Source organism: Nomascus leucogenys, chromosome 4 (assembly GCF_006542625.1).
Source record: "Nomascus leucogenys isolate Asia chromosome 4, Asia_NLE_v1, whole genome shotgun sequence".
In the NCBI taxonomy this organism is placed as follows: Eukaryota; Metazoa; Chordata; class Mammalia; order Primates; family Hylobatidae; genus Nomascus; species Nomascus leucogenys.
In genome coordinates, this window is record NC_044384.1 from 127,468,737 (window position 1) to 127,489,795 (window position 21,059).

The 21,059-nt window shown below is 41.7% G+C and overlaps 1 protein-coding gene and 1 pseudogene across 2 annotated transcripts in view; one reads left to right on the forward strand and one right to left on the reverse strand.

Annotated features, from left to right (window-relative positions):
• Positions 1 to 333: 333 nt before the first annotated feature.
• The window catches only part of UBE2E1 (ubiquitin conjugating enzyme E2 E1), an 83,352-nt gene continuing 62,626 nt past the window's right edge, over positions 334 to 21,059 (reverse strand). Inside the window, exons 4-6 of one of the 2 annotated variants that reach the window (XM_003256747.3) lie at positions 3,979 to 4,111; positions 2,373 to 2,520; positions 334 to 1,134 (exon numbers count right to left, since the gene is read on the reverse strand). In XM_003256747.3, the coding sequence (XP_003256795.1) occupies positions 1,037 to 1,134; positions 2,373 to 2,520; positions 3,979 to 4,111 (379 nt within the window). In that variant the 3' untranslated portion in view covers positions 334 to 1,036. Of the gene's footprint in view, positions 1,135 to 1,821; positions 2,521 to 3,978; positions 4,112 to 21,059 lie in introns of those variants that run through there. The other variant, XM_012495794.2, reaches the window with a different exon arrangement.
• Positions 11,995 to 13,080, forward strand: LOC105740290 (annotated as a pseudogene).

Consider the following 21,059-nt stretch of genomic DNA (forward strand, 5'->3'; position numbering starts at 1 on the left):
GGTACTGCCAAAATGCCCCCTAAGGCAGTGTACCAATTTATCCATGACGTAACCCATTTCTCATGTACTTGCTACTACAGCATCTGCAAATTAGAAAATGCTTTTAACAAGATGCAGTAGAGTTCGTCTTTGAAGCCTAAATGGGGTAGATTATTTAACCTTTTCTAGGATACCTCATCTACAGCTGTGTAAAGTACAGATCCTAATATAGGTAAATAATACCTACTAAATATGCATTATTTTTAGCTTGTTTTAGAAGCAGGTACCTATCGATTTCAGAAGAATCTGCAAACGGCAACCAAAAGGCAAAAGAAAAGTAAATGAACACAGCAGTATTAGGTGGTTTTTAATATTGTTTATTAGCACAGTAACAAATGCAGACTTAAGTAGTCCACAACATATAACCAATCCACTGAGCAACTCCTATTCCACGCCTTACAGTTAACAGCTTAAGGTATTTCACTACAGGTTTTCACAAGTCCTGATTCAGACCTTTTTTTAAACAAAGTAGATTGGCATATAAAATAAAACGCATTACTCATCTCCTATATGGTGTTTTATAGCCACGTGTCCATTTTATATATATGAGATGACAGTCTCTAAAAACTCTGTTAAATATCAGTGTTCCCTTCCAAGAAGGGAAAACAAATTCCAATTTTGTTTTAAACAAAAAGTATGTAGTCTTAGAGGGACTTTACATAAATGGCCATGTGTGTAACCTGTACAAAATTAAGCTGTTTTAAATTTACAGACTACAAGCAACTGAGCCCAAATGTCTAAATGTACATTCTTTTCTGTACTACATTTCAGCTAATATTGCAGAACTAATGACAATTTTAAAAGTTGCTATTACCAATTCTGTCTACTGTAGCAAGATACCTTAAGTTACAACAAAATCTTAGGAAATAAGACTGAATAATATCTGTTATAGAAATACCCTACTCTTTACCAACTCCCACCCTCCCTGACCCCTTCAAAATCATAAGCAGCTCTCTTCTGTGACAGACAAATAATGTAAGAATTGTGAAACCCCAATTTATGTAGCGTATCTCTTGGTCCACTGTCTGGCCATTCTGTCATGTTCTGCTCTGTTGGTCATATACTGAGTGGCAATACTTCCCACCAAGGGGTCGGCTGGAAGAAAAGAATGTAGATTACTTTGGAGAAAGGAAAAGAACATTTTAAACTTTAGCAAATACTGACAGCTTGGGTAGATATGTACAACAAAGTATGTGTGATCAAACCCATCTTCGAAACACCAGTCCACCATGCTGGATATTTTTCCATCAAAATTTCAAAACACATAATGTGGGGGGAAGAGGGAATGCTCAGGCTTTAGTGTAGTGGTCTGTCTTTATCTATCTTAGTTCATTCCATTTTTCTCCCAACAAACAACACTTGATTGGAGTTTCTTTACTTTTATGTGTTAGGCTGAGTTCAGTAGAGACTGGAACGGTCAAGGCTCCAGACTACAATGAACATCCAACTGTGTTCATGTGACCCTTAGCTCAATGTCACCAGTTACGGCATTGTGAATACTGTGAAGTCTTCGGGGCTGTTGCAGTGCAACACTATTTACCTTTACGCTGGTTAAACAGCCAGGTTGCCAGGCAAAACCTGGACCTCCAATTAAGTATAGTATTTCTCTGAATCTTAGGATCTTTAATAAATTAATTTATATTTGGTTTACCTAGAAAATAAAATAAATATATGTGTGTGTATATATATATATTTTTTTGAGACAGGGTCTCGCTTTGCCACCCAGGCTGGAATGCAGTGCAGTGGCATGCTCATGGCTCACTGCAGCCTTGACCTTCTGGGTTCAAACAATCCTGCCACCTCAGCCACCCTAGTAGCTGTGACTACAGAAAAATATTTTTTAAATGAAATGAAGTCCCAAAAACGTCACAATTCAATAGTCACTAAGTATTTAACAACTACCATTTTCAAAATTGAGTGCCATCTCAGTGACCAGCTGTGGGGCACATGCTCACTGAACCCCACAGGCACAGGTGGGGCTTGCCAGGCAGATGACTCGACATTTGGAAGTGTATGATTTGTTTTATAAGAACTATATGGGAAATTAAGCAACAGGAAAAAAAAAAAAGAATAACTGAAACTGTAAAAGCCCAAGGCAAACTTACGTCAGTCTTCAGTTTAAAGTACCTTGTTGCTAGAATATACCGATTAATGAAGTTGTGTGTCTCAACTAGTAGACTGAACTTCTCTTAAAACTTTCTTTTGAAAAGCAGATTAGTTTTTATATTCACAAAGTTGTGCAGAAAAATTAGTTTTGTCCTTTGAAAGCTTTTGGAAACAAGTATTTTTCAGGTGAGGAAGAATAAAACAAGGTAAAGAATTGTGAACCTTACCAGGATTACAGTCTGTAAGAAGTGAGCAGATAGAAAGGAGGACTTTAGAAATGGTTAGTGCTGGACTCCAATTATCTTTCAAAATGTCCAAGCAAATAACACCTTGACTGTTAATATTACAATGATAGATTCTTGTCCGAAATGTAACCTAAAAAAAAGTGACAAACAATTATTTAAACAGCAAACAAACTTTTTACTAAATATTCAACTGAATGACCGTAATTGGAAAAAAAAAAAAAAAAAAAAAACTCCCAGATAGATAGGTAGTTTTTAAGAAGGTGAATAAAAGCAGTTTTAATTAAAGCTGTCAAGAAGATAGACTTAATAAATTTGATTAGAAAGTGTTCATTGATACCATCTCAGGGACTGTGTCAATTTCATTTAAAATGTTATGTCCACTGATGGTAAGTTCAGTACTTCCTAATTTCATCTTTAGCAATTTTAAATCTTTTAAATATTAACATTTCCAAGTTTGAATAGCTAATTGTTTGCTGACCTCTTGTGTTAGCTGGTAGTACTACACTGCCTCAAAGTAAGCTTTAAAATAATGAGAATCATAAATATCTCTTAAAAACTGAAGTGAAACATAATGGGTACATAAAGATAATTAAACAACATACTTAGCAAACAATGACTACACCCAAAAGCCTGAACAAAATTTGAAGAGAAGTCTATTTCTGCTTTTTTCTGACCGTTATATCAGGTCCCATAGACATCCTGTCTACCTACATCACAGAATTTACTATTATATAATCGAGTGTCCATGGATGCAGAGCCAGTAATGGGCAAGGACCACAGCAGAACACAAGTCACATGAACAGGTGTTATTTGGGTCTCTTAATTTTTATTTGTGAAATATACCAAAACACAAAGTAAAAATTACCTGTAATTTTACCAATTTTTTAAAAAAGTGACTTTCAATTACTTCTTGTTGCTGCAATTGTACTTTTATCTGGCAGTCTACCTAATCCCCAAGACGGGGTTTTCTTTCTGACTGAATGAGAATCACAGATTGAATACAAGAGATGGGTGACTTGGCCAATCCTCACCTGTCCTAGAAAGAAAACTGAGGCCTGGAGGTAAGGAATTGAACAAGACTAAAACATGACAGGGAGCAGAATAGAATCCAAAGCTTTGGTAAGAGATTCTGAGTCTCTAGTTGTTTGACCCCCTGACCTGCCCTGCCTTTTTTGGGGGTCTCGCTTTGTTGCCCAGACTGGACTCAAACTCTTGGGCTCAAACAATCCTTCGAAGTAGCTGGACTACAGATGCACACCACTGCACCTGGCTTGACACCATTTTTAACTGTTCAAAAACCTTTCTCTATGGGCTGGAAAATAGGGGATTAATTCTAGGTTGCTGACAATATTACTATAAATAGCACAATTTTAAGCACCATCAAACAAAGCACTTACTCCTAGAATGGTCTCTGCCAGATAAGGCAAAACCAACCTAAAGAAGTGTTTTGTATATGTTAAAATACTCAGATCTATTAAGGACATAAGATAAATCTAGTTTCGGTGATTAAAAATTAAATTTAGAAAAACCTCAACAGTTGCTCTCTTGTGGGAATTAGTAAATTTGAGCATACAGGGAGATTTCTTACCTTTGGAGGCTTGAAGGGATATTCTGGTGTAAAAGTGATATCGAGAAAGAATACACCACCCTCATACACGGATCCTGGAGGCCCTAGAATGGTTGATCTCCATTCATAGATGTTATCGCCTTTGGGACCAGCACTGTGAATAATACATCAACAAATAAGCAGATGGTGGCACTATCCCAATTTTTACAGTGTATTAAAGATGAAAAGATTACCTCTCTCCTCTCTTTTGTTTACTGTGTGGATTCTCTTTACAAAATAAGTACAGAAACGGATGCAGAACTGCAACAAACCCATAGCCATTGGTCAAGTAAACTGGATGATAAAAGAATGTTAAAACCATTCTAAGCCTATCCAGCTATGAATAAGCAGGAAACTTTCCTCATTTCTCAAAACTCTCCTTGACACGTGGGAAAGTGTAAACAATACTTAAAATGAGAAATGCATCTCAGCACCTAGCAGCTAAATTAGTGACAAATGAGAACAGTTTTTGCTCACAGCTATATCACTTATGACCATTTTATGCACAGAAGTTTCATTTTCTGACCCACTAACTGGCTCTTCCTTGCTCTTCTATCTCCATAATCTCACCTTAAAAAGAATCTAATAGATGGCCATATTTTTACATTATAAACCATGTTAGGTGGGAGAAGGAGAATGGTAAGTATCCAGTTACAGGTTATTCAATTTTCATTTCAATATGTATTCTATAATTGGGTTCTCTAAATACTAATACTTGAGACATTCCTCCAACCCTGTTAGCTGTTATCATAAATCACTGTTTCATACACTTGGGTACATAATTTGGCTACAATACCATTCTAAAGCACTGTGTTGGCTTCTAGAGTGCCACCGCACCCAGCAAAACTACTCTTTTAAATAAATGTATGATGTGAATTGGATTTATTCACTCACTTACTGAATGCCCATGTACTAGGCAGAGGATTAAATGTCAGGGGTTTTGATACTGAACAAGACAAACTCCTTCAAGATGCCCTCTGCTAACTGGTTACAAAGTCTGATGCCTTCATTTAAGAGACAGAAAAGATGAAGAGGGAGGGAATAAAAAGCCTACCCATGGGCCTATACTTTGCCCAAACCCATCACAGGTTTTTCTTTTGGTCTGAAATTTGGTGTGAGAGATGCAACAGGTTACGGGAATGAGCTTATTACAAAGGAAAAGCAGAGAATACAAGTTGGGGAAGAAAACATGACATGGCAAAAAAGGAGGGAGAAAGTATGGGCAGCCGAATAGCGGGTTATGGGAAGAACAGGGCCCAAACTGGCCAAGAGGCAGAAAGAGCTTGGACACTGTCTACCTCACAGGAATGTTTTCAGAATTAAGTGAAAGAAGGAAACTGTAGAGCAACACACCCATGGGTATCTCTCATTAAACGGCAGTGATCACCATTATTATTATTAAATATCTCTTTGTGATGGATATTACCAAAAACTATTGAAAACTTGTTTTATTTTTTATTTTTGAAACAGGGTCTTGATCTGCTACCCAGGCTGGAATGCAGTGAGTGGCATGATCTGGGGTCACTGTAGCCTTGACTTCTAGGCTCAAGTGATCCTCTCACCTTAGCCACCTGAGTAGCTGAGACTACAGGCATGCACCACCACACCTGGCTCATGTTTTCTATTTAATTTGTATAGATGGGGGTCTCATTATGTTGCCCAGGCTGGTCTTGAACTCCCGGGCTCAAGCAATCCTCCTACCTCAGCCTCGCAGACTGCTGGGATTATAAGTGTAAGCCACCAAAATGTTTGTTTTAGATACAGAGTTTTGTGTTTGTTTGTTTTTTAAGGCAGAGTTTTGCTCTTGTTGCCCAGGCTGGAGTGCAATGGTACGATCTCGGCTCACTGCAACCTCCGCCTCCTGGGTTCAAGCGATTCTCCTGCCTCAGCCTCCTGAGTAACTGGGATTACAGGCATGCGCCATTATGCCTGGCTAATTTTGTATTTTTAGTAGAGATGGGGTTTCACCATGTTGGTCAGGCTGGTCTTGAACTCCTGACCTCAGGTGATCCGCCCGCCTCGGCCTCGCAAAGTGCTGGGATTATAGGCGTGAGCCACCGCACCCGGCCAGAGATTTTAAAACATTGTCTACACCATGAAGTCATACTTTGTGTTTAAAAAAGATGACTTCATACTTTTACACGATATCTGATGGCAATTTTCACAAGGTGGAATGTAGGGAGAGCTCTTAATCAGCCGTCTCCCTCTGGAAACAGGCAGTAACTTCTCCAGTGAAATGATATTACCATTATTGCTTCATTTCCTGAGGTTAGAACCGGTTCTTGGTCATCATAAGTTTGCCTACCTGCCTACATGTTTGCATCCCCTCGAAACTTTCATGTTGAAATCCTAACCCTCAATGTGACAGTATTAGGAGGTGGAGCCTTTGAAGGTATTGGGTTAGGGGGTAGAAATCCTCATGAAAAGGATTAGTGTTCTTAAAGAGAACCTCAAAAGCTCTCTAACTTTTCTCTACCATGAGGATACAGCAAGAACACAGTTGTCTGGAAACCAAGAAATGCATCCTCACCAGACCTGAAGCTGCCAGCACCTTGATCTCATATTTCTAGCCTCCAGAACTGTGAGAAATAAACTTCTGTTGTTTATAAGCCATCCAATTTATGGCACTTTGTTATAGCAAACTGAAGAAACTCTAGAGACACTGGCTGATACAGCTATGACACCTGGAGTGCAGTTAATGAAAAGTGGACTATATATGAAAATAACACTAATATAGGGGTTGCAGATAAAGAGGAATGCTCTTTTATCTAGTTTACGGTAAACACTTAAAGGCAAAAGTCTACTCTAAAATCTTTTTACAGATGAGGAACCAAGGCCAAGAGTTCATTCAGAGAAGCCAGGCTCTCTAAAATCCAGTACTGACAATATTCCAAGCTGCCTCCTAAAAAAACACTAGAGCTCAGGAGTCGTACTGTTCATGTTCAACTTGGTAGTGCTACTAAGAAACCGACCTAGAAAAAAACAAAAGTGAGGGCAGTCTAGGCCCTAGAGGTGACATGTTGGCATGGGCCCAATTCTGCTGGTCCTTTAGTATACAAAAAAGATGAAGGTTTACCAATATGTCACTACATGCAAATTTATGGATTGTACAGAAAATTGGTGGTTCCCAAATTTCACTGTGTATCAAAATAATCGATGGAACTTTAAAGATTTCTAGACCCCACCCCAGGCCCAATGATTTAGAATATCTAAAGGGGGACCCAAAAATCTATATATTTAAGTGCCCCACCCACAACCATGACCTTTAAGCAGGTAGTTTGCATTTGGGAACCACTGTTACAGGTTACTAGTGAGACAACCAGTTAGGAGCATAAGCTTGAACATTTTACAGTTTGTCACCTGTGATAGCTTATCACCTGTGATATAACCAGAAATCCAATTAAGACTGTTCTCTCTCTGTAATCTGCTTGCAGTTTAGGTGTTAATTTTTTTGAAAGTTCAGAAAAAAAGTAGAGAAAACAGAAAAGTTAAGGAATCAAGTACAAACAATTACATAATGACAAAAAACGTATTATACTTGTATTAAACTTCAAAACTGGAGAATAAAGGTGGATAATATGAAAATAATTAAATGCTAAGTGAAATAATATCAAACGTAGTTGACCCTGAAGAAAATTCAATAGTGAGGGATCCCTAACCTGTGGGCCCTCAGGAATTACTGTGAATGGTCTGAGAATCCACTGGAACAGACCAAGCATTGTTACCTGAATATCAAACTCTTTTTTTTTTTTGAGATGGAGTTTTGCTCTGTCACCCAGGTTGGAGTGCAGTGGCATGATCTCAGCTCACTGCAACCTCCCCCTCGTGGGTTCAAGCGATTCTCCTGCCTCAGCCTCCAGAGCAGCTGGGACTACAGGCGCACGCCGCCATGCCCAGCTAATTTTTGTATTTTTAGTAGAGCTGGCGTTTCACCATATTGGCTAGACCGGTCTCAAACTCCTGACCTTGTGATCCAACCGCCTCAGCCTGCCAAAGTGCTGGGATTACAGGTGTGAGCCACCATGCTCGGCCCTGAATATCAAGCTTTAAATAGTCACTTAAAGCTGCTATTGGATGAATTCAGGTAGCTTTTTATCATGTGTACTTTCTTAATCAGAGAATAAAACAGAAAAATTCTGATACAGGGGCCTACAATTTTATTTTTTCCTAAGTTCTCATTGGAAAAGTTAGGATCTGCTGGTCTACAAAGTGGGCAGGCAGTCCCATCCCCAGAGGTGGAGGACAATGTTAATTAACTCTCAGAAGGCCAGTGTCAGAAGAACAGGGAATAAGAGCAGCTTTACTTGAGGCTGTTCAAGCATCCCACCTATTTCTCGATAAAATGACTGACCAGGTTTGCCGTCAGGTCACCTAAGTACACCCTTTAATAATCTCCTGTCTCCTCCAGAAGATACTTTTGGTTCCACAACAAGAAATACAACTTTAATTTTAAATACTGGTTGAAGTGTACCATAGAATGGTATGTAATTTAAATTATTAATCCAAATCGTTAGAGTATGGAAAATCCCGAATTGGGAAAAGCGGGGTTGAAATTAAGATACTAAAGAAAGATGGCGAGAGATGACAGCATGCTGGCAGCCCTCGCTCACTCTTGGTGCCTCCTCAGCCTTGGTGCCCACTCTGGCTGCGTGTGAGGAGCCCTTCGGCCCCCTGCTGCACTGTGGGAGCCCCTTTCTGTGCTGGCTGAGGCTGGAGCCGGCTCCCTCTGCAGGGAGATGTGGAGGGAGAGGCAGGGGTGGAACCGGGGCTGTGTGCAGTGCTCACGGGCCAGCGAGAGTTCTGCGTGGGCGCAGGCTTGGCAGCCCCGCACTCCGAGTGGCCGGCCGGTGCCACTGGCCCCAGGCAGTGAGGGGCTTAACACCCCAGCCAGCAGCTGCAGAGGGTGTGCCTGGTCCCCCAGCAGTGCCAGCCTGCCAGCACCAGGCTCGAATTCTCGCTGGGCCTTAGCTGCCTCCCCGCGGGGCAGGGCTCAGGACCTGCAGCCCGCCAGGCCCGAGCCTCCCCTCTGCCCCCACAGTGGGCTCCCGCAGTGGGCTTCCGCGTGGCCCGAGCCTCGCCGATGGGGACCACTCCCTGCTCCGAAGCTCCCAGTCCCATCGACTGCCCAAGGGTTTAGGAGTGCGGGCGCACAGTGTGGCACTGGTGGGCAGCTCTGCCCGCAGCCCCAGTGCAGGATCCACTAGGTGAAGCCAACTGGGCTGAGTCAAGTGGGGACTTGGAGAACTTTTACCTCTAGCTGGAGGATTGTAAATGCACCAATCAGCATTCTGTGTCTAGCTAAAGATTTGTAAACGCACCAATCAGTGCTCTGTGTCTAGCTAATCTAGTGGGGACTCAGAGAACCTTTATGCCTAGCTAAAGGATTGTAAAGACACCAATCAGCACCTTCTGTCTAGCTCAAGGTTTGTAAATGCACCAATCAGTGCTCTGTGTCCAGCTAATCTAGTGGATACTTGGGAGAACTTTTGTGACTAGCTCAGGGATTGTAAACACACCAATCAACACCCTGTCAAAACAGACCAATCAACTCTGTAAAACAGACCAATCAGCTCTCTAAAATGAACCAATCAGTAAGATGTGGGTGGGGCCAGTTAAGGGAATAAAAGCAGGCTGCCCTAGCCAGCAGTGGCAACCCGCTGAGGTCCCCTGCCACACTGTGGAAGCTTTGTTCTTTCACTCCTTGCAATAAATCTTGCTGCTGCTCACTCTTTGGGTCCGCACTGCCTTTATGAGCTGTAACACTGACCGCGAAGGTCTGCAGCTTCACTCCTAAGGCCAGCGAGACCACGAACCCACCAGAAGGAATGAACAACTCCAGATGTGCTGCCTTAAAAGCTGTAACACCGCGAAGGTCTGCAGCTTCACTCCTGAAGCCAGCGAGACCACGAACCCACCAGAAGGAACTCTGAACACGTCCGAACATCAGAAGGAACAAACTCCGGACACACCATCTTTAAGAACTGTTAACACTCACCGTGAGGGTCTGCGGCTTCATTCTTGAAGTCAGTGAGACCAAGAACCCACCAATTCCAGACACAATGGGAGCAAAAAAGTACATTTCATCATTTTGCATTAAGTCAACCCTGTCTTCACCTGAGCACTTATTTTAATTGGGATTCTCTAAACTGGGTTATCTCAGTTTTGTGTAATATGATTTTTTAAAACCAGCCAACCAAAGTATCATTGAGGTTACAGAAATAAGTATAAGACTGTGCCTCTTTTAAAAAGCCCACTTATCCCTGTTTGAAGACATTGAAATTTAACTGTGATTAGAACCTTTGCATGAGAGGATGTAACTGAGAAAGTGAAGAGACCATGCCTATATACCTTTCACATTTTCCTACACAGAGGTTTAAGGTTTATTTGTAACTAAAAGCACTTTTCAAAATATAAGCAGAATACATACAAGGCAAAAAGAAAAAAAGATAACAGTTTTTTCTTCTAATCAAAATAAATATCACTCTGATATAGATTTTAAGAAAAATGAGTCATTTCTACTTTAACACAATATTTTCTTCTTTCTATAAAGGATTCTGACTTCATAAAGGTATGTAAACAATAGGAGCAGGGATGGCCATGAGCCACGATACTTCTGTCATACAGGAAGCTGTGTCTGTTGGCTGATAGGAAACTCTCCATTGAATAAACGCAATTAACAAGGACTCACTTCTGACAGCTTTTCCTACAATCCTGGAGACATTTTCTCTCTAATGACCACTGGACAGCGTGGCTACATATCTTATGCCTCAGTATTATACTGATACGTATACAAAGTAAAAAACTATCAACTGGTAGTAACCTTTGCTTTACACATATACAGTCTTAAACAGCATCTGCACCGTATAAACTGTACTACAAATCATTTGAGGTATTAACAAACCAACTGTCAAAAAGACTGTCATTAGCACAGTCTTACTAGAATCTGTTGTGTTCCCTGGACTAACTTAAAATCTTCCAGGGTAACTCCATAAAGTAACATTCATGTTTTCTTTTTGTTTTAAAATCATGTTTTTGTGAGTCTTTCCCCATTCCCATTCTCAGTACAAACTTATTACAGACTACTCTGCTGTTCTTCCATTTCAATGGTCAGAAACCAAATCTGCATTTCAATTTTCAAATGACATTATCGATTTCTTTTAAAGAACATCCTGAAGCAAAGTGAAATTTAGGATATTTTTTGAGTCACAGTCTTGCTGTGTCACCCAGGCTGGAGCACAGTGTGTGATCTCGGCTCACAGTAGTCTTGACTTCCTGGGCTCAAGTGATTCTCCCACCTCAGCCTCCCTAGTAGCTGGGACTAAAGGCAAATGCCACCATGCCCAGCTAATTTTTTAAAAATTTTATTCATTATTATTTTTAAGACAGAGCTTCACTCGTGTTGCCCAGGCTGGGGTGCAGTGGTGCCATCTTGGCTCACTGCAACCTCTGCCTCCTAGGTTCAAGCAATTCTCCTGCCTCAACCTCCTGAGTAGCTGGGATTACAGGCATCCGCCACCACACCCAGCTAATTTTTGTATTTTTAGTAGAGATGGGGTTTCACCATGTTGGCCAGGCTGGTCTCGAAATCCTGACCTCAGGTGATCCACCCGCCTCAGCCTCCCAAAGTGCTGGGATTACAGGCGTGAGCCACCATGCTCAGTCTAATTTTTACATTTTTCATAGAGACACGCTCTCACCAGGTTGCATAGGCTGGTCTCAAATTCTTGGGCTCAAGTGATCCTCCCACCTGGGCCTCCCAAAAGTGCTGAGATTCACAGGCGTGGGCCACTGTGCCTGGCCAGAATCAATTTTTTAAAAGTATCTTTCTATCAAATGAATTTTTACATTTTTTATTGGGAGAGAGGACCCTTGCCTATAAACACATAAACCATAATTCAGATATTATTCTAGGCATAATTTTAGAAGGCTTAGTTATCTGCTGTCATACCCTAGAAAAAAAGTGAGAGGATGACAGGCTGGGAAGATAGGAGGATAAGCATGCTAGAAACAGACTTGCGGACTGCTGGGCGAGCACTGTTAGAGCAGCCAGGCACACAGCACCCACCTGGTGCCCTGTCGTCTGCCGTGGCCCAGGCCTCCCTGGTGCCCACGGACAGGTATCAGAGCACCTCCCCAGACGCTAGGACAGACGCTGAGTGAAGAGAAGGGAAGGATGGTTAGTCTTATAGCTGGATCACCTAAGAAGAGAAGTTCTAAAGCAAGAAGAAAGCATTTCAATTTGGGACATTTATTTGCAGTGGGAAATTGGAAAATGGACTATCAGACCAGACTTCTATCCTGTCCAGTCGGCCTTCATTTCAGTCTTTCCACACTGTTTTTCCGGGTTTGTACTGTGCTAGAAAGACAACTGTCTTATACAGGCTGCAGCTCATGAATTTGTAAATACTGTACCTACCAAAAGATTTAACACTGAGAAAATTAAGGTAACCTTGGGAAATTCTAAAACAGTCCCTTTCCACTTCTGGGATGTAGGTGTTTAGGACAAAGTAAGGCCACTGTGGAAGTCGTATGCCAGATGCACAGATGGCATTGTATTTGTTGTGGACTCTGTGGATGTGGAAGGATGGAAGAAACTAAAACTTAACTTCATAAAATAACTAGGATATAGAAAACCAAGCAGTCCCTCTACTTACAGTTGCTAACAACAAGACTTCAGGAACTCATTCTCTCAGGAATTGATACATTGTTGGCAAGGGGTGAACTGAGCTCATCAAGTCCTTGCCATTTGCAGCTTACCTGTGCAATCATAGGAGATGGACTAAAGCAGCAGTCCACAACCTTTTCTGCACCAGGGGCTGCTTTTGTGGAAGACAATTTTTCCACAGATGGGGGATGCGGGGGGCGTGGGATGGTTTGGGACGATTCAAGTGCATTGCATTTATTGTGCACTCTATTTCTATTAGTATTACATTGTGATATAGAATGAAATAATTATACAACTCACCATAATGTAGAATCAGTGGGGAGCCCCTGAGCTTGTTTTCCTGCAACTAGACAGTCCCATGTGGGGGTGATGGGTGACAGTAGCAGATCATCAGGCATTAGATTCTCATAAGGAGCATGCAACCTAGATCCCTCACGTGAGCAGTTCACAATAGGGTTTGCACGTTCCTATGAGAACCTAATGCCATTGCTGATCTGATGTGACAGGAGGCGGAGCTCAGGCAGTAATTTAAGCCATGGGCAGTGGCTGTAAATACAGATGGAGCTTGGCTCAGCTGGCTGGCCTGCCCACCCACTGCTCATCTGTTATGCGCGTGGTTCCTCATGGGCCAGGGACCAGTGCGGGGTCTGCGGCTCAAGCATTGGGAAACCCTGGACTAAAGGAAGGACTAGAGACAACTACATGATAATAATTAAAAGAAGAAAAAGTTGTGGCAACAGAAAAAGAAATGATGACTATCGCTACCTTTTAATCTGTGGGGAGTAGGTTTTCTCTGGTCTGATTTTGACAAATGCAGTGTGTCTACAGCCTGGTTTGCCTGTCTGCCCTCCTGGGTGCTACTGAAGCTTTGTTTTGTTGAATAATCAGATGCCCAACCCTGTTCCCTTGTGGAAGATGAGTAAATGCAGTGCTTCTTCAAGTGGTCTCTTCTCCCTACCCCACAAATCTTTTGGTACTACCATTTGGGGAAGCCAAGCAAGGATAGTAAATTGACCAGAACACAGTTGTGACATTTGACCTCAAGTTAGTGAAATAAAACTTTAGAGGGTAGGGGGGAAAAAAGAGACATGCAGACAGCAGCAGGAAGAATGAAGAAAGGGGCAGAGGCAGGGGCAGGGTAGCAACAGTGCCAGCGTATTTCAACAAAGGGCAGAGGCTTGGGATCAACTGAAGTAGAAACTCAGTTCTACCTACTTAAAAATCTCAAGTAATTCCTGATATTACCTCATAGTGCAATGACTAATGTTTCGTAAAAATAAAGAACTGGCACTTGGAATAAGCTTTATCATCATCCTCAGAAAGCCAGATGTGGCACAGACTGCTTATTAGCTACTGCATGCCTATTCTCCTTTTGTCTGTGGAAGCTTCATGATAAGCTTCTATGTCACTTATATAAAGTACATCATTCATATCACAAAGCCCCCCAAACACCCATATTTCAACAGTAGCCTTAGAGCAGTGGTTCTCAACTGGAAGTAATTTTGCCTCCTACCCCACCCCCTGACGTTTGGCAATGCTTGCAGTCATTCTGAATGTCACAAATGGGAGGGAGCTGCTAATGGCATCTGGTGGATAGAGGCCAGGGATGCTGCTCAACATCCTACAATGCACCAGACAGCCCCCACAAAGAATGATCTCAGCCTAAAATGTCAATAGTGCCAAGGTTGAGAAACCCTGCCTTAGAGAAAATTTGCTCAAGGTTAAGCTAGTAAAGGGAAGAGCTTCGATCTGAATCCCAGCTGCTAGACTCCAATGCCCAGTCTTACTTTATTTTTCTGTGCCTGGTACACCAAAAAAGGATCAATATATATGGTTGCTGTTGTTATTATTAAAAGTTAATTTGCATATACCCTGAATGTTCTGTAGACTGATATTCAAAGTGCCGCCTTTGGACATGCAACATCAGCATCCATCCCCTGGGAGTCTGTTAGAAATGCAGACATCAGACTCTACCTCAGACCCAATCAATGTGCATGTTAACAAATGATTCTTATGCACATTAAAGTTTGAGACGCCAGCTATAGAGGATTATTAAGAGCAATGAATACCAACTGTTTCTTTTTTTTTTTTTTTTTGAGACAGTGTCTCACTCTGTTGCTCAAGCTGGAGTGCAGTGGCTCAATCACAGCTGGTTCAAGTGATCCTTCCATCTCAGCCTCCTGAGTTTCTAGGATTACAGGCGTGCATCACCCACCTGGCTAATTTTTCAATTTTTTGTAGAGACAGGGTCTTGCTAGGTTACTCAGACTGGTCTTAACTCCTGGGCTCAAGCGATACTTCTGCTTGGCCTCTGAAAGCACTGACATTACAGTAGTGAGCCACAGTTCTGATTTTCTAGATTTAAATTACCATTAATATTATTTAGCTCCCTCCTCCCTTGTCTACAACTCTTTGCAGTAACAAATATGCATCAACCCTGGTAATGCCTAGCTCTATTAAGACAAAAAACAAAAACAAGAAACAAAAAACAAAAAACCCAAAACTGAATCTACAAAATGCTTATATGAAAAAAAAATCCAATTACATCTACATTCCCTATGACAAACACACTACTAAAAATCCACTTCTGATTTACTCTTCTATTGCTAAGAAATTCATAGAGAAGATAAGCTATGAAGGTAGCAATCTACCAGAGATACCGGGTGAAAGCTGCCTTCTCCATGAGATCTACTTGGTACATTCTTACCCTCAGCATCGCTTCATAAAACAGTAACCATTTGTAATCTAGAAGCGAGTGGCAGAAGGAACTTGAAAAATGAGAAAACCTTACTAAAGAAACTAACAGGGTAGTGACACGATTTTGTAAGTGCTATTAAAAAGCAGGGCGACCACTGCCATAGTCCTAATAACTAAGTTAGAAGGCCTCCTCACGTAAGGTGAGGGGAAGAGGAAAGGAAGAGGCTCTGGTACTGTGAGGAGTGTACCATTCAGGTAACTATCCCTTGGAAAGAACTTGCAGACCTAGAGCCAACCTAAAGGGCTCCCCAGAAAAAGCAGTACCCACACACAAGAATTCACGTATTTGGCTGGGCACAGTGACTCACGCCTGTAATCCCAGCACTTTGGGAGGCCAAGGTGGGAAGATCACGAGGTCTAGAGATAGAGACCATCCTGGCCAACATAGTGAAACCCTGTCTCTACTAAAAATACAAAAATTAGCTGGGCGTGTTGGCAAGCGCCTGTAATCCCAGCTACTCAGAAGGTGAGGCAGGAGAATCGCTTGAACCTGGGAGGCGGAGGCTGCAGTGAGATGATATCATGCCACTGCACTCCAGCCTGGGCGACACAGCGAGACTCCATCTCAAAAAAAAAAAAAAAAAAATTCACATTAGTGGTATCCACTGTATCAAGGAAGTTATACTGGAACACGGTGGGGCTAAATAGGGGGTATATCTTCCTAACTATGGGAAGGAGACTATCCCAGGCACTTAAGATCTGCAACAGTGTGGCCATTTAATGGCCTTCTAACAAAGCCCTCCAAAAGTCTTATAACACCAACACTGAGGAAATGGTGCCTACTGTCTTCCTCCAGCATAAACTTCCAAAGGAATTTTTGACATAACTTTTTGTGACGCACAAAGATGATTTGTGGCCTACGGAAGCTACAGAGTTCATTTTTAAAATTTATTCCAAACCAGGAAGAGAATAGATTTGTCTGGGTATTTACACAGAATGCTATAGTCATTTGGATACAATCTCTTTTGTACATTAGAATTTAAGTCTCTAGGGAGTAGTAATTTCCCACACATACTACAGGGCTTGGCACACTAACAGTTAGCAATATTTAATTAGATGATCAAATATGTACTACTGTTTGGGATTATACAACAGTGTTTCCAAATTAGGTAAAATAATTAAAACATCACAAAAGCTCAATCTTGCCCAGTTAGTCCTTCAATCGTAGGTTTTACTGTATATGCTGCTGCTCTAGTGACAGTCCAGCACATCTGGAAATTTACATTCCAATATTGAAAAAAATTAGATGCATACAGAGTAAGGACACTATTTTTAAAAGAAAACTACTTTGAAGTAACTTGTAAGTAAAGGGTTAAGATACTCTGGTAGGGAAGACAAAAGAAGAGCAGACCTAAAAAAATGTGGACATTAGGGGGTCACTCTTAACTGGGGATGGCTGAATGAGGAGTTATTAGTACAGTGAGCTAAGGAACCGCTCTTTCCCTTCTGGCCTGTCAGGGTAGTAGTGGGGGTAGGTAGCAAGCAAGTAAAATGACAAAACTAGTTCAATGCCAAGCGCCTGAAAGAAGCATGTTATATGGTTACCCTATTTATGAAGGAATCAGAACATCTCCCTGCACTGGTCAATCAGCCTGAAACTCTCCTGCCGGTCTCTTTTTTTTTTTTTTTTTTTTGAGATGGAGTCTTGCTCTGTCGCCCAGGCTGGAGTGCAGTGGTGCCATCTTGGCTCACTGCAACCTCCGCCTCCCGGGTTCAAGCGATTCTCCTGCCTCAGCCTCCCGAGTAGCTGGGATTACAGGCACACGCCACCATGCCTGCCTAATTTTTGTATTTTTGGTAGAGTCGGGGTGTCACCATGTTGGTCAGGCTGGTCTCGAGCTCCTGATCTCATGATCTGCCCGCCTCAGCCTCCCCAAAGTGCTGGGATTACAGGCGTGAGCCACCGCGCCCGACTGCCTAATTCTGACAATTTTGCTGCTGCATCAACCTCCACCTGTAGTATCCTCCCAGGGCTGTGGGGTCTCTCATCCTAGGTCCAGCTCCTGGTATCTTCCCTCAGTACAGAGCTCATGTGAATTTAGAGGATAAAGATGCCTTCAGCTGAAGGTAGCATTTACATCATCAGGGAAAAACTAGGCAGTTCTCCCAAGAACCTTTCAAGGGAGCCCCATAAAGTCAAACTATTTTCATAAATCTAAAACATGACTTACCATTTTTACTCCCATTTTCTCACATTTGTACTGTGAGATTTTCCTGAATCTACACCAGGTGTGAGAGGGCCACAGCCTGAATGCAGAAACAGGTATGAAAATCTACCTGTCTGCTAGTAAGTCAGACATTAAAGTCATCTGCAAATATGTGAAATAGTACCAGTCTTCTGGGTTAATTTTTTTGTTTTTGTTTTTGAGATGGAGTCTCACTCTGTTGCCCAGGCTGGAGCGCAGTGGCGTGATTTCGGCTCACTGCAACCTCTGCCTCCCGGGTTCAAGCGATTCTCTTGCCTCAGCCTCTTGAGTAGCTGGGACTACAGGCATGCGCCACCACGCCCGGCCAATTTTTGTATTTTTAGTAGAGACGGGGTGTCACCATGTTAGCCAGGATGGTCTCAATCTCCTGACCTCGTGATCCACCTGCCTTGGCCTCCCAAAGTGCTGGGATTACAGGCATGAGCAACTGTGCCCAGCCTAGGCTGTTTAATTTTGAAAAACAGTTTTCATTTAAAATGTTATTTATATTAATATGTTTTTTGTTATTTTAAAATCAATCATAGATGTTTTAAATAATTGTTTTAATTTTGAATATGGTAAAAATCCATAATTGTTAACCATATAATCAAAAGATGCTGGGGTCTGAAATAAATTTTAAGAGTGTAATGGGGTCCTGAAACCAAAGAGTTTGAGAACCACTGGGCAGATTATTTTTAAATTATTTTGGTGTAATTGGCTAACCATTAAAATAAGTGCTTGATTCTTACTCCCAGACATTAAAAAACAAAAGTTAAGCTAAGAATTTTAAATAGGAACTTGAAGAAAATATAAGTGAACAGTTTTATAGTTTTGGAAACAAGAGAAGCCACTTGAACTCCTTCACTGACAAACTATAGCAGAAGCTGTCAGTGCCTCACCAACACATCCCTTAGGATTCTGGTGTGCTATGGCCAAGTTCTAGCTACCCCTATCTGCGCCTCTGTGCTTACAGCTGCTCTGCCCATAGCAATAGGCAGAAATACAGGTAAATTAACTCCCTGTGGCAGTTTTACAACATTGTCCACAGACTGAAACTGCTCAAAGAGGCAGAATCTAATTCCCCTCCCTCTGAATATGGGCTGGTGATATTTAAGTCTAAAGTGATAAAAGTGTGACTTCACAACTGGCTTTTTTTTAAAAAAAGGAGCTACGGTCCCCCCGGCCCCCCATCTCATCCTGCAGCTGTCTGTCTCTCCCTTTCTATGTGCCTTGGAAACTCTAAACATCACACAAGAAGCCTACTACTGCAGAGACCGTGTGGAGAGACCACATCAAGAATGAGAATTAGCCAAGGAGCCCAAGGTGTTCCAGCCCTCAGCTATGTGGGCCTTCCCAGCCCAGGTGGAAGACCAGACATGTGAGTGAGGAAGGCTTCAGATGACTCCAGTCCTAGCCCCTGTAACTGCATTAGAAAGCTTCAGTAGGAACCAACCAGCTGAACCCAGCTCCAAACTCTGTATCTATGAAAGATTATAATCATAATAAAAAATGGTGGCTTTTGTTTAGAGTATTTTGTTATGTAGCAATAAATAACTGGAACACTCCCCGCAAGAGCAGCCCTCAATGAATAACTGATAATTTGGGCGGGATCATTCTGAGGCAAGTGTTCTGCCCAATTTCCCAGTTTCTGCATAGGCAATTTTCCCTGTGGGGGTTGGCTTAATAAGACATTTTTTTTTTTTTTTTTTTTTGAGGCAGGATCTCGCTATATTGCCTGGGCTGATCTCGAACTCCTGAGTTCAGGTGATCCCCGACTGCCTCAGCCTCCCAAATGTGCTGGGATTATAGGCATGAGCCACTGAGCCCAGATGAGACATCTTTTATTGACTATCTTTTCTTCCTTAGCTTCCCTTTGTTCTTTGTACCTGGAGATAAACTACTTGTATTTGAGCTCTCATCTCACGAGTCACCTTGGGGTGAGGGGGCAGGCAGGAGTGCGGGAATGACCAAAACTGAGACATCACTTAAGTTAAAACACACACACACACACACACACACACACACACACACACACACACACACAAAGGAAAAGACCAACAGATCCGACTACATAAAAATCGAAAATCCTTAAAAAAAAAAAAAAAAAGATACCATAAAATTTATAAAAAGGTTGGGGGCGGGGGGCATTTTCAGTTCATGATTCAGGGCTAATATCTTGACTAATTTAAATAATAACAATGGATAAAGTACACAGGCAGTTCTCAAAAGTGGAAAATAAACATATGGCAAATAAACAGATGCACAATCTTACTTAGACTCAAAGAAATACAAGTTAAACACTCTGGTACTTTTACCTATCAGAATGGCAAAAACTTCCAGTAAACACTTTGATACAGAAATTCTGCTTCTTGGAACTTACCCTAAGGAAGTAACTGGACACGTGCATGTGACTATAGTATAAGGATATTTTGGAGACTCTTACTTATATATGATGAAAAAAATTTGGAATGAGCTAACTTACTGACAGGAGATAGGTTCATTGGAGTACAACCATATGACGGTATACTGCACAGCTCTTAAATAAGATGAGGTATACATACTGAACAAGGAAAGCAATCCAGAAGGACTGAAAGAAACAAGTTCCACAACAGTATGCAAAACAAACATTTTTGTAAGATATAAATATACCCGAACTTAATAGTGGTTATACTTGCAGGATGGGATGCAGGGGATTTTCTCCTTCAAACAGATTCCAATTATTGAGATTAAAAAAAAAAAAAAAAACTGTGTTTACTTCCCAATTTCTATTCTGAAGGACAAAATAAAGGTACAAGAGATGGAATCTAATCTACCTATTAATATAGGAAGTAAAGTAATAAGAGAAAGTAAAAGTGGCCGGGCGCGGTGACTCACGGCTATAATCCCAGCACTCTGGGAGGCTGAGGCAGGCAGATCACAAGGTCAAGAGATCGAGACCAGCCTGGCCAATATGGTGAAACCCTATCTCTAATAAAAATACAAAAATTAGCCGGGTGTGTTAGCGGGTGCCTGTAGTCCCAGCTACTCGGGAGGCTGAGGCAGGAGAGTAGCTTGAACCCGGGAGGTGGGGGTTGCAGTGAGCGAGATCGTGTCACTGCACTCCAGCCTAGGCAACAGAGGGAGACTCCATCTAAAAATAAATAAATAAAAATAATAAAAGTAACTATGGTCACCCTAGGGTAAGTAGTGTTTCTGAGTAGAAAGCCAATGCTTTAAGGACTTGGAAAGGTGGGGGGGATACTGAATCTGGGCTATCAATATTCTTACTCCAGCCATTCGAACCTGTGTTTCATTTAAGCCCAGTTTTCACAGTTATTTTTACAACAAAGTTGCTTAGGAACTGAGGGAAGATCTTTTGACTCATTTTCCTGCTTCATTCCAAACGTGTTTTCAATAGTGACCCACTGATATGCTACATCTTTGGGTAAAGAATATCTAGAACACTCATTCATAAG